Below are 14,368 nucleotides of genomic sequence, written 5' to 3' on the forward strand. Positions count from 1 at the left end.
CATAAAAACAAAAACAATATTTTTTCCCGCTAGGTTCGTGAAGTGAGCCGGAAAAAACAACAAGGTGGAGACTTATTGGTTAATGGGCGGAGCATAAAAACAAAAACAATATTTTTTCCCGCTAGGTTCGTGAAGTAAGCGGGTAAAATGACAGAGTGGATTGTGAGCTGAGCAAAAATTAAAAAAAATATCCCCCTACGGTTCGTGAAGTGAGCTGGAACAAAAAGACAAAACTGGATCAACTTGTGGTGGATGGATCAAATAAATTGTTATATTTGCAGGAAAAACAGGATAAATTTTATGATGGGATCCTCACTGCAAAACGAGTAAACGATTATGTTGAACATGCAGCGTTGCTAAGTCGCCTATTTCGTTACATGTGCCATGCCACACTCATTCCTGAATGATTCTGGGCGACTTCAGAGGCATCTGTGTACAACAGTTTTTACGAGGCTCATATTGTTATAAGATTGATAGGTATTATTCACATATTATTTTGATTTATTTTTATTACCGATAATTTGCTTGAAATAAATATTTAATCTTTTATCACTATTTGGGGAGTATAATCATGACACGCTGGTTCTGTGAAGGGAAGTGTAAACTTAAAAGAAAGGGTTTTTCTAAAACCTTTGCCTACACCTCTGGTTACTAATGTGCTTTAACCCACATGAATTATCTATATGAATAATCTCTGTTGTACGACGTTCAACCGTCTAGTAACACTATTCCCCTGAATATATAGCTAGCTAATGTGAGCTTTTCTATTCAAAAAATTGATTGTCGTTCTTAGCTTTAAACTACCTATCTTGACTTTATTTATCTTGGGTTTATACTATCTATCTGGACTTATACAATACATATCTGTGTTATATAAAAAAGTTTACTTATTAAATTTTCTTTCGCTGCATCCAGTTTTCTGATTCAGGCTCCATAATCGTTATCTCAGTTTCACGTCTTGGCCAGCTTGAAGATTGGAGAAGTTTTGGCTTCCATTTTGTTCAAAAATAGAAGGCACGCTGATATAACTCGTGGGTGTACATTTTTTCCTTGAAATTCTCGAGGAAGCTAGGGTACGTCTTGCCGTATCACTTGGCTGATCCGAAAAATGTTTATATGAGTACCTATTAGTCTTATCTGACTTCTAGCAACCACCTTGTATTCACATAGAAGATAAGGTCAGAATAGTAATCTGCAATATTTTCAATTATGCGTTTAATTATGTGAAGAAATTTTTGTTTTATTTACAAGTAAAGAAATTTGATTTTTATTTTGCTGTATCTGGATAATTTTTTGCTATTTGAGTAGTCCAACTGAAGACCCTGAAATACCAGATGAAACGGGAAATGTTACCCACTAAAACTCTACTTAAAAGTATGAATTAAGTGTGAAATTCAGACGTTAGAATACAATCAATAAAGTTTATGACTATCGCGTCCTGAAACTTACTAACGCTTTTGAAGAAATCTATCTATATATATATATATATATATATATATATATATATATATATATATATATATATATATATATATATATATATATATATATATATATATATATATATATATATATATATATATATATATATATATATATATATATATATATATATATATATATATATATATATATATATATATATATATATATATATATATATTTCTCCCACTGAGCCAATGGTTGATGGGAGTGGACCACGAAAGGGTTGGGAAGAGGGTTCTATTCGTTCAATGTGATTATTAGCGATGAATTCAATTCAATTTTGACATAAGCTACCACTAAGGAGATGGTCATGGGGTGGTTTTTTGTGCACGATGGGGTGGGTGAGAAGTACCTAAGCCGAGGAAAGGGAGAGGGGCTGTACTGAAGAACTTTTTTTAGCTATATATATTATATATGATTTGGCATACGTATTTCTTCCACCAAGAAGGTGGACATAATTGTTGGTTTCGGAATCTGAAGAAGAGGGAGGGTTTCTGGTGCAATATCTATCAATTACTTCAAAAATCTAAAATTTTGTTGCATGTATGTTTACCAGCACATAAATGGAAATGTGAGAATTTATTTGATAGAGATCTATTACGCGAATAACAATATAATACTGATGAATTGCATGAATTTGTCGAAATTTAAATTGAAAATTGCAAAAAATGCCCTAAAATAGCCACTCAATCTTGCGCTTGCGGAAAACGTTACTTACAATGTCAATCAAAATTCGAGTGTAAGCAAAATGCTGACAGAACGCAACACTGTTATATAGGACGAATTCACGATGACCCATAAAAAGAACCCATCGAATATTTGATGTAGTGGTCGGCGATCTTCGTCAAATTTTACCCGTTAGTTGACACCTACTGATGAAATCCGTTCTTACTTAAGGGGGTACGATTATTGTTGAAAAAAATATCGTATCCAAAAAAAAATTGGTGAGAACTAGAGTGTTAGTCTATTCAGTCAATAGTGCAACATTTAAGCAATATTTTTGCCTTTCTCAATAGAAAGGTATTGCAATTGCACTGAAAACCGACTTTTTAACGGAGGCCCGGAGGGCCGAGTGACATATACCATTCGATTCAGTTCGTCGAGTTCGACAAATGTCTGTGTGTATGTATGTGTGTATGTATGTATGTGTGTGTATGTGACCGAAAATGTCACTCATTTTGCTCAGAGATGGCTGAACCGATTTTGACAAACTTAGTCTCAAGTGAAAGGTGCAACGTTCCCATAGGCTGCTATTGAATTTCTAATGGATCCGACTTCCGGTTCCGGAATTACAGGGTGACGAGTACGAACACGCAGAAAATGTCGATTTTAATAAATTCTGCAATGAATGTATAAAGGTGAATTTTTTTCCAAAATATGACCACAACTGCTTCGATTTGTAGTATTAGGTCACTAACATCCATTCAAAGTCTATTTGGCCACATTGGCTACTATCATCGGTTCCGAAAGCCCCGGCGGAAGTATCTAAATTCAGAATAACAGTCGCATCGGTTTCTCGGAGATGGATAGACCGATTCGACTAAACTTGGCCTAAAATGAAAGGTATTGCGTCCCCGTGAATGGCTATTTAATTTCATCCCGATCCGACTTCCGGTTGCGGAGTTACAGGTTGTGGCGTGCGATCACATAGCAAATTGTGATTCAAACCGATACTCCGATGAAAGCAAAAAAGGTAAAAATTTCGATAAATTGTCTCTCAAACAACTTAAATTTGCTGTTCTAGGTCACCGATGGCCAACCAAACTTTCGTTGACTACATTGACCACCATAGACGGTTCTGGAAGTGCCCGGGAAAAGCAAAAAAAAATTTACTAACTCACATCAGTTTCCCGGAAATGGCTGGGCCGATTTTCACAAACTTAGTCCCAAATGATAGCTATAATATCCCCGTAGATGTCTATAAAATTACGGATCTCTTGTATGGGTCCGGAAATATAGACTAAATCGTCCGGTCACATATGAAATTCCCATATAAACCGGAACTCAAATTTTTTTTTCAAAATTTTTTTTTATGAAGATCGACTTTTTGGGACTTCCGATTTCGCACCTTTTTTCAGTTCAATATTACCGTCGCTGTTTTTTCTTTTTCAAAATTTTAGAACTCGAATTATGATTTATTTTCCTGTATATAGTTGTCATGTGATGTATAATATTAAAATGTAATATATGCATTTGAAAGCTTTTAATGAATATGAACAACGCAAATATTCTCGTGTTCATGATTGAGAAAGGCTTTTCATACTCTGCACCTGCGCATATTAACACTCAACCACTAGTCTGTGCGCGGTGACGTGGCCGACTGGCGGGTCGACGTGGATTGACTTTTGCTGTGTACCGTGTTTGCAAACATTGTTCCACAGTTTAATGCCGGTATTCGTGGACGGGGCTCATAGTGGAAGTCATTGTGTGTCCATTTATTGGTCGGCTTCGTCATCGTGCATAGGCTAACTAAATTAATTTAATAAATACATAAGTAGAAACCTATTAGTTGTCGTTTGGTGAAAATTGTAGTTTTTCGAACTAGTGTACAATTTTGTGCTAGTCGTATGTCTATCTGTGTAGGGTAACCAACCTAATTTGGACCCCTACATATTTTGGACCCTATTAATGTATTTGCCTCCTACACTGCCAAGTTTCTCTGCATTTGTTTGGTTTGATGCAGCAATTACATTCCTTGGGTTGTCTATTAAGTTTCAATATCATTAGTTCATCTCTAATTGTTTAAAATTAATCAGAATCCACAGTTTCCAAAAATATCACTGAAAACGTTTCATGTTTCAACGATAGCCAAAAGGAACAGGAGGCAATGATACATTTTCAAATTGGATTTAAATGTAAAATTATAAATTTTTTAATCGATTTAATTAGTTTGTCTGATTTTGTATTATTCATGTTACGTGTTTGAAAAGGTTTCTTCGTAATGTTTTATCTAAAAAATCTAAAATAAATGGTGTCCACAATATGTCTTAAAAAATTAATATCAACTTATTTTGGACACCCCTCGATTTTCTTTCTTGACTGGTATTTGTTTATCGAGTTAGAATAATCAAAAAGTGAAAAATTTCGTAACGGTAGGTCGCCTGCTCTTTTTGGTCAAATTATTTAAAAATGTCCAAACCAATGTCGAAAATCAAACGATTGAAGAATATTTCATTGAAGACCATAATATGACCAAAGAGGAGACTTCTGAAATCCATGTTGAAGAACATTTGTAATTCGAATTTGTTGAATTCGACGAGCTACATGTTGACAAATCTAACAGACATATCACAGCTAAATAACGGTAATAAGAGTGTTTTTGCTGAATTCCTAGAATCGCCTGAAACACTCACACGAACATCACGATTCAAGCGACGTAGTCCTGTTGTTTTAACATTGCGCCGAACAGTTGAATACCACAAGGCGAAAACTGAAGAAAAAGGAAAATAAAGGAAGAGAAACAAAGAAAAACTGAGCTTAGAAAGAATAACAAGAAACCACCTCGTAAATAAAATAGTTAAAAATTAATATTTAGCACAAGAAGATTCCTGACGAACTTTGAACCTTGATTTGTCATCCACTTGAGGATGTTACTCCATAATGCCTCTCTGAGAGTCTTTGCATGTAGAGGTGCTAGTCAGGACTAATTGCTGAATTCTTTGACATCTTTGGTTGCTTGTTGCAGGAGTGAGCGTGAGGAGCGTTTGAGCGGGGGCTTCCGTGTTGGAGAGCCGAGTGGCTCTATGCAGAGTGGAGGCTGAGGCTGTGGTTGAGGGTCGTACATCCTAAAGCAAGATTCGGGCGATGCATCGGCTTCCATCGACGTCAACGTAGCGTCACCTTTACGTCAGGATGGGTTGTTAGTTAACCGGATCGTCATGTGCAACTCGCTCAGATTAAAATGCAGCTTCAGTGCACCTTTCAGCTCGTTCACAGTTCTGATATTATCCTGGTCTCTACACATAATCACTGTCTACGGGCTTAAGGCTTTAACTTCTGCTCTTTCACCCAGTGATGTGGTAATAATCTCTTGTGGGTCGGTTGTCACGGTAAAGATGGACACGTCCATCTATACCAGGACACATGTTATTGAACTCGGGTGATTCATAGTTATACTGTCTAAGCTCGACCCTCATTAACAGAAGACAAAGATTAAGCCCGTACGATATTAAGCCTGTTCTAATGACCCTGCCAATTCTAGTTTTCCGATCTGTTTACTTCACATCCTTGCTCTCACTTGAGTACTATGGCTCTAATTTTCATAACTTTTCCTACCCAGTAATCTCTAGCTAATTGAATGTCGTTAAAATGTAAAAAAGAAAATGTGACTAACATAGTCGAAATAAAAAAGGAAAAAAAGTGTGTGTATATATGTATACATGTATTACAATGCGTATATGTATGTAGGTATTTGTATATGTATGTGTGTATGAAAGTATGTGTATATTTTTTATGTATACATGTGTGTATCTATATATCTATATATGCGTATGTGTACATGTGTGTATATGAACATATAAATGTTCAAAAAATGGTTGCATTATACACGGGATTGTTTTGTAGTGCACATATATAATCTATTAATGTGAAAAACTGATACTTCTGGATAGAAGTCAGGTCTTTCTCCAATTACAGCCCCTTGAAGATCTCCAATGGAACAACTTACACAAGTCCAACAGGCAGTGACACCAGACTAAGAGAAACAAACGCGCTGAGGAAAACCCGGAATCTATCGGTTCTTTTTTTATTTCCCCTTTTCTTTCTTAAATAAGCAGGAATTCAAGAAATGTGGATGAGAGTCTAAGGAGACATAAATGAGAGATAGGAATGAAGGTAGAAAACTGCAAAAATGGTAAGTTTTCTAGTACACATGTGTTATGTTATATATACAAATTGAACCAATATACTAAATACGCGTCGATTTCCTGCTTAAATGGAATCGAAACTTTTACTGTAATGTTACAATCCAATTGATACAAACATTACAGTAAGGCGGGGCTAGTTGATGGAACGATGACCTCGGAACATGTCTGGCGCTGTACACGAAATGGGTCATCGGAAAGTCAATTGAGCTAACACCTTCCTAAATCCGTGAACCAAGTTATTTGCATGAATGTTTAAATACATGCAAACATCTTTTTTCTGTAAATCACTACCAGCTAGAGGGAGATAGGATGGTTAACACCCACACACACGTGAGGATGTTACTCCATAATACTGCTACAGATGAATTGTTACACGAAATATATTATTGTTAACTCTACTGCATAACATTTAATACTGCTTTGTTTAGTCTGCAGTAACCTAATTGTACCGAAAGTTTTTCTATTTCTCAAAATAATAGAACTAAAAAAATACTTCATGCAGTCAGCCTTCCATATAAAGATTAATGTACCAATTTTGATTGGAAGTCACTGATTTTCTTATGTTCTTCTTTCATGCATTAAATATACTGCAAAGAGAACGAGTTAGTAGATCAGTTTAGTAGAAAAAACTTCACTGTTTCCAAAATATATTCAGTCATATTCAGTGTGTCCAAAATATACTTGGAACACTGTCCAAATTAGTGTGGAAGGGTCCGAAATGTGAAAAATTCATGCTGTGAAGAAATGTCATTTTCGAGTTTATGTCAACGTATAAAACATCCATTGACAGTTTTCTTTCAAGAACAGTAATTTTAGAGCAGACTCGTGCATGTATTCCAATAAAAAACATAAGCAAGCAAATATTTTTTGATGTTCACGTAATTTCACTTCCTCTAGGAGTCCAAAATTGGTTGGTTACCCTATGTGTTCGTCTGAGTATTTGAAACAGTTGGGCCAGGGCATGGATGCAAAACTGGCGTATATGATAGAATAGTGTCTAACACTTCCGGTGTTCAATTTGTGATCTATTCATTCGGGAAGACCGGATCGGATAAATTAAGGTACAATGAATTTACTGACGTGCGTGAGTCATCCATTCCCGGCCAGCATAGCATGATGAAAGTCTAACAGAATGCATTGTCGTTAATGGTAAATATACAATATTCTCTGCATTTAGACGAGTTTGATTGCATGTTACTTTTGTTTTTCTATTCTACTTCATTAGTCTGTTTCTTTTGTACATCTATTAGTTACACTCACGAAATTATTTTCTCGCATAGAAATTTACAGTATCGCAACTAGTGGACGGCGTTCTATGGTGGCGACAGCATTCGAAACACGGTGGTTTCAAGCAACTTAGGCTAAACGTCAAGTTGCGGGAGGGTTGGGTGTACTATACGGACTAGCACATGCGAACAGTTAGGCTTTGTAGGGTCTCATCTTGACAGAGTCTAGATGGGCGGATGAACATCTGCCAGAGTTCGGACTGAGAAATGACAATGAAAATGATGAAATCTGCGAGCCTGCATCTAAAATTTCCGGGAATCAGAGGGAGAAGATTCGTTTTGTTTGATATTTTCCCGGCAAATGGAGTATTCTAGCCGGATCTGTAGGAATTATGCAAAAAATGCACCGATTATGCTGGTATTTTTTAACATTTGTTCGTTTCAATAACTAGGTTAAATTTTGATACTTTTAGATGCTGGAATGAAAAATAACTGCAAGCACGCCAAATGTAATACTAGTGAAAAAGATTCGCACCAAAGCTGTTACCTTTTCTGATGACGAAGAGTTTGGAGAACCTCATCATGCACACCGAAGTTGTTACGAGCGCATAAAAACAAACGATGCACAAAATTCTCTATTCTTTTCAGATGAAGATGAATTGCACTTGACCCTCGTCTATGTACCATTTGTAAAAAATGGACCTCGATTGCGATATAACGAGTAGGAAAGATCTGTTCGTTTCCGTCACGGTAAAACGGTTTCTACGAAACCTCTAGATTTGTCGCCCCTTCTGCGATTGAACATAAAATTCGACGCCATAGTGCTGCAAAGGGTGTGTTCGATGCTCACGCGAATTGAGCTTAACCTGTTGCAGCTGTTAATATTGTCTAATCGCAACCGAGTGTCATGCCTTCAAAGCAACATTTTTGTCCTCGTGATCTCGTGAGCAACTTTTACTTATCGACTTATGACCGAAACGTGGTGCTCACCTTCCATGTATAATTCCGTCGGTGTTCGTTCAACCTTTTGGAAGAGTAGAAAAATAGTAAGTTGTCTGACGATCAGTATTACTTATTTACTCATACCCGCTGTTTCATAAATAGTTTAGCTTCTGCGGTATCCAGATTTCTTATTTAATTAGAATAAGTTCGAATAGAACTTCGAAACTTATTGAAATCATAATAGTCTATAAAATTATATTTCTACCAAAACATTATAATTTTATAAGATATAATGTATTGGGAGTGTCACGCCCCTTGTCACTAAAAATCCTTCTTGGATAGGGCTTGAATATACGCTGAGCTGTATATGAAACCAGTGCATTACCCTTTACCATTCTAGGGTTGGGGAAGGTTCAGCAAGGAACTGATAAATTGCTTAAAGAGTATGATGAATCTATCGACTTTGGTGATGGTCAGCTACATACAGGATTTCAACATAAAAGACATTGTGCTCAAGCGCCCCAAAGATACCACTCCCTTGGCCTTGCAGCTGAGTCTTACGTGACGAAACAATAAGAGGAATAGTAAACAAGATGACTATGATAAAAAAGTTGTGACAAGGAGGATAACCAGAAGCAAGATCAGGCTCGCAAGCATACCGATCCGAAAACTGTCAGCTTTTTCTTTTATTTTGTTAGAAGCATGGTTATTTCATTGCCAAACATTTATTTCCTATAGATTATTTTAAAATTGTTATAAATAGAAATAATAATCAGCAGGGTTTGTTCGAAAAAACTACATCCGTTAGATGCAAAAGCTTGAAATAATCGATGCATAGTAACCTGTAACCTTGATGATTACTTCCAGATTCATCGAGCAATATGAAGCGGTCGTACTGCAGGAAGGAGAGTCTAATTAGTCTCTCTCGATTTTCCAGTGCCGCACAGTGGGGCGGAATCAAAAAAGCCGGACATTTAAATTCTTGCGACGAAACTATTGGTTATGGCACTTTGATGTCTTCGGAAAGGTTTCTTTATTTTTTAAGTAGTTGAATATAATGTTATATTAAACTGTGTATATACCCACCTAAATAAAAATTTCCCAACATTATATTAAACTACTTAAAAAATAAAGAAATCTTTCCGAAGACATTAAAGTGCCTTAACCAATAATTTCGTCCCAAATATCAATGTCCGGCTTTTTTTGATTCCGTCCCACTGTGTGCCGTAGTGCAATGATTGCTGACAGTAAGCCAGACTGTCCATGGAAAGCCTACGCCTGTTTTGGTCGCTGCATTGGATGATAGGGTCTGCGTTCGAACTGTACTCTAATGAGGTTTATGAAAATATAAGTTTCCGTCTAGCAATCCGAATTACGGGGAACGCTCAAGAGGGAACTAGAAAGCTGCTAAAGAAGTATTATGAATTAATCAAGTTTGAATGTGAATGTCAGTGATAGGTTGGACTCCAATGAGGAAGATATTGGTGCTGAAGTGCTTCATGATTTTACCACCTTTAACATGTAGCCAACTGAGCTGTAGGAAAAAGCCTCACGAGAGGGAAAACGAAACTAGTTATAACAAAAATTACCTCTTCCATATGGACCCAGTATATTTGCAAAAATAAAACGCCAAAATACTATATAATGCATATATTTTTCAATTGAATCGATGCCTTTTGGTCTAACGACCCATTTGATCAGGTTGTGTTCTGCCGCTAGAAGCATAACTGTCCCATGTGCTATGGGAAACCCTATACACATGGGACAATTATGCTTCTAGCGGCAGTGTTCGACTCTTTCATTTTCTTTAACACCAATTTGATTATCTAGAACTACGTTTTTCCAAAAATCAATCCGTCGTATCGTTAAATGTCTAATTTGCTATCTTTTTTGTTTGCCCCCTAACAACTAAATTAAATTTTTTCTGCCGCTAATTTGATGGAATGCGCCGTTCATCTGCGTGAAAAATGAAAGTATGTAACCAGCGGTATACATTTAGGTACTCTTGAAAATACAAAGTTAGGAAAATTTGCGAGATTTTTTTTCAATTTTTTCTACCATGTTGTGGAAGATAGCAGGAATTTTTTATTTTTCTGGCTAGATTCTGTAAACTTAGCAGGAAAAGGCGGTCCCTTATATTTGTTTACCTTGCTAGATTGTGTGATGTTAGCAGGTAAAGGCGGGCCATACTGTTGTTTTCCTTGCTAGATTGTGTGAAGTTAGCAGGAAAAGGTGGGGCATATATTTCTTTTTCCTGCTAGAATGTGTGAAGTTAGCGGGAAAAGGCGGAGCATATATTATTTTTTCCTGCCAGAGTGTGTGAAGTTAGCGGGAAAAGGCGTGGCGTTGTAGTTTAATTTTTGACATGTAGGTGGCGCAGCGATCGTTTTTCCTGCTGGCCTTTTTTCCCCGCTGTGTTGATTCCAGTAGAAAGTGAGTGAAACTAAAAAGCGTGTATATTTACAATATTTTACACAACAGATACCCTTTTATTCCTCCCGGATTTTGTCATATTATTTTTTCTCGAATTCGGATCTGATAGGTGAGTAATCTTGTGCATTCAATTTAAATTGGTCTAATTAAATACGAAGGTATTAATTGTTTTTGAAATTCGAATGTCGTTTGATTATCTTCGGTATCTTTTTCATCACGTTCATAGTCGCATAGTAGTGGCAATGCTTTTCAGCGAATTTCCTTGAGCGATTGAAAAAAGTCAATCTACGTTTCTATACATTTTGATCGGTGAGTGTTTTCAGGCTAATTCAATTGGATTGCGTTATTTTTTTTTAATTTCAGTCGAATTACGCAACTATCATGGTAAGAATTCGTTCATTTGCGAAGGGATTGCCTCGCCCTCAAATACTGCTGTTACTACTGCTCCAAATAGTAGCGGAGTCCCCAAAGGTGGATGCCATAGGGGATTTACCCGTCAGCAATATTCCAATCTACAGCGATGGGATCTATTTCGAGAAATTGAAGCCGGTAAAGATTCAGATCAGCACTTGGACGCTTCAAGCGGACTACGAGCTGAAGGAGTTTGTGGACGAGATTACACTCGCAAACGCTAGTGTCGATAAACTGATACAGGCCTGCCGGGAGCTGAAAAGCAAGTTTTCCGGTAGCTGTGAGAGTATCGGGAATATTGTGGATCTGACACGAGAGCTAAACGATTTTAAGAGTTTACTGGAAAGTTTTTGCAAGGGAAACGGACGTCAAAAGAGGGGTATTTTGAGATCCTGGTTTGGACTGATGGATGACGATGATAGAGATGAAATAGATGGGAATTTTAAAAAGATTGACGAGCAAATCGATACGCAGACATCGACGGTCGAACATTTCTTCAACAGTACAAATGAAGCGATTGCAGCGCTCAGCGGTAACATGTTCAAGCTGGATCCAAAGAAACCAGGCACCATCGATTACACTCGTGAAGGTCAGTTACTGATAATGGATATCTTGTTGAACAAGATACTCAGGAAAAAGGAGCTGTTTATGAAGCTTCTCCAGTCGTCCAGCACGATGTCTCTTAGCGATGACATTGTTAGTCCCAATCGCTTGTTGAAAGAGCTTGAAAAATTGCAAAAGATTCTTCCCGTGGGTTTTACCTTTCCGGTATCATTGGATCTACGAGGGGTAATAAAAATGTATCCATTGTCGAAAGTAGTGGCACTTGTTGACGACTGCAAAATGAAGGTCAACATTTTACTACCGCTATGTGAAACTATTGAATATACTACACTAAAAGGAACCAGTGTTCCGACAATGGAGGCCGGTATTCTGAAGATGTTTCCTCTTGGAAATGATGTGTTAGTTTATAACGATGGGCGCAACCTGGGGATGGTGATGAATTATGCTGAGTACAAAAGCTGTAATCACTTGAACGATATTGCGCTCTGTAACACACATCATTTGATAAAAAATCTCTCCTCGGCGGAAGATTGCATCGTGGCAACGTTTTTTAATAGAACTAATTTTGATTCGGATTGCCGTGTTAGTCGTCTACAGCTCAGACATCAGATTTGGATCCAGTTGGCTGATCCAAATCGTTGGGTCTATGCGGTACCAAACAGGACCATGATTGAGGTTAACTATGGTTTAACGACTAAAAGATTTGTCGAAATAGGAGGAGTTGGAATGCTCAAGTTGATTCGAATGTGTCACGTGAGATCACAGGTATTTTAGAGAAAGTTTTACGATTGTTTCGTTCTTTTACACATTTTGTTCCAGGACGTAATACTTCAATACGTACCACAATTGGGTGGTACTGTTGAGCCGCACACTTTTGGCTTCCAGTTACCGGCTGTGGTAACCCGGGATCAGTCGCGCATCATTTCCGCTAGTGACAACAATAAGGTGATCCTTGCTGGCAAAAACACCGAGAGTGCAGTTCTCGAGCGAACGCACGTCGCTGGAATACATTACGAGCAGCCAGCATTTTCCCCATGGGCTATCGTGGGTATTGTGTGTGGTGTTTTCATCGTTACCTTCATCACGGTGAAAGTTTATCTAAAAATGGTAAACGAAAAGCAGCGCCAGCAGCTGCTGATGGCACGTCTTCAACAGCAAGAATTGGGTGGACAGGATGGAGCTGATCTAAATAACAGTTTCCAGTCTACCGGTTCGCCGAATACCTCTCAGCAAGCTTTCCTGCAGGCAACCGCTCCGTCGCATGCGCTTGTTACATGAAACTGTGCACAAAACTGGGATCGCCGTTTTCGGAAATCGGCTCTTACACGAACAATACTATACTGAGGGAATTTCCATCAAGACCTCGATCCCATTTGAATTCAAATCGTTAATCCAGTTTTTGCATCAAAAATACTCCCTGAAGAATGGAATAATTGTAAATCGTCCAATGTAGATACATTCTTGGGCACTGTTCAACTGATCGTTCAACAGATGTCCATTATTGGACCAGTGCTAGACGATTTGTAGACAGTTTTTGGGTTTCTCAGCGAGTATTATCAATATTCGTTGTAGTTACATTAGTGTTGTCTCGTGTGAGGGCCGCTATTCTGAAAAGAAAAGTATCGTTTCGGTATGATGTTCCGAGAACGGCTTTTGCTATACAGTAGTCGTGTTTGACGTGGCTGTAAAGACGAGTGCCTTACTGCCATATTCTCGGTTGCTAACATTTTTCGATTGTTTTTCGATTTATAGGCTGTGTCATAACTTTTCAAATTGTCATCACGCTTGCACGCTACCTTTACTTATTCTAATGGCGTTGTAAGTGGATAAGGAATTGTATATAGGACTGCAAATTCCTACAATAAATAGCTTTAAGTATTTTTACTATACGAACAAACGATTTATATTAAATACACCTATTTGCAAATTATATGGATGAGATTTTTGAAATTTGGAATATTTCCCAACTGTGAACGAATTGACAGCTTAAAACAGAAAACCTTTGAGGACGATTCAGATGTTACATCAGCTTCCGTCAACGTCAACGGAACGTAACCGTTCCGCCAGGATAAGTTTAATACTTTTCTCTTGTGCTAGTTCACATGTACCGTACGTCAAAACGTTCCGTGACGTTGATGTGTGTGAATTCTTCCTTTTAAGTGCATGTAACTAATCTTGACGTTCCGTACCGGTGACGGAAGTCTGATGTATCGTGCGAATCGTACTTTATTCTGCATTACGACGGACACACATTTTTTCTATCTTACTTTTAAAAGAAATCTAAATCGATACTCCGAATTATGCTCGATGTAAAACGACACTCTCCAGTTTCCTTAAACGCTCACCGAAAGAGCATCTTCTTCGATTGAACACAGCCAGCGAGTACTGGATTTACCTTTTCCAGATACTCCGCTGAGTATTACTTTAGCTGGCCTCACTTCC

At 37.6% G+C, this 14,368-nt stretch overlaps 1 protein-coding gene across 2 annotated transcripts; it reads left to right on the forward strand.

Annotated features, from left to right (window-relative positions):
- The first annotated feature begins 10,964 nt into the window (after positions 1-10,964).
- LOC131690439 (uncharacterized) lies at positions 10,965-13,856 on the forward strand. Of its 2 annotated transcripts, XM_058976209.1 has the most exons (4): positions 10,965-11,060; positions 11,178-11,260; positions 11,315-12,691; positions 12,746-13,856. In XM_058976209.1, exons 3-4 carry the CDS (start codon positions 11,333-11,335, stop codon positions 13,202-13,204), a joined length of 1,818 nt encoding a protein of 605 aa, XP_058832192.1. In that variant the 5' UTR covers positions 10,965-11,060; positions 11,178-11,260; positions 11,315-11,332; the 3' UTR covers positions 13,205-13,856. The 2 variants fall into 2 exon arrangements, with proteins under 2 accessions (XP_058832192.1, XP_058832193.1); XM_058976210.1 differs by lacking the exon at positions 11,178-11,260 and having other exon boundaries at positions 10,982-11,060.
- The last annotated feature ends 512 nt before the right edge of the window (positions 13,857-14,368 follow it).

Source organism: Topomyia yanbarensis, chromosome 3 (assembly GCF_030247195.1).
Source record: "Topomyia yanbarensis strain Yona2022 chromosome 3, ASM3024719v1, whole genome shotgun sequence".
Classification (NCBI taxonomy): Eukaryota; Metazoa; Arthropoda; class Insecta; order Diptera; family Culicidae; genus Topomyia; species Topomyia yanbarensis.

Bases quoted from the DNA above. Each gene is read 5' to 3' on its own strand.
- LOC131690439 (XM_058976209.1), top strand. From the start codon at position 11,333: ATGGTAAGAATTCGTTCATTTGCGAAGGGATTGCCTCGCCCTCAAATA. The intron at 12,692-12,745 runs GTATTTTAGAGA...ATTTTGTTCCAG, and splicing joins TGTGTCACGTGAGATCACAG to GACGTAATACTTCAATACGT.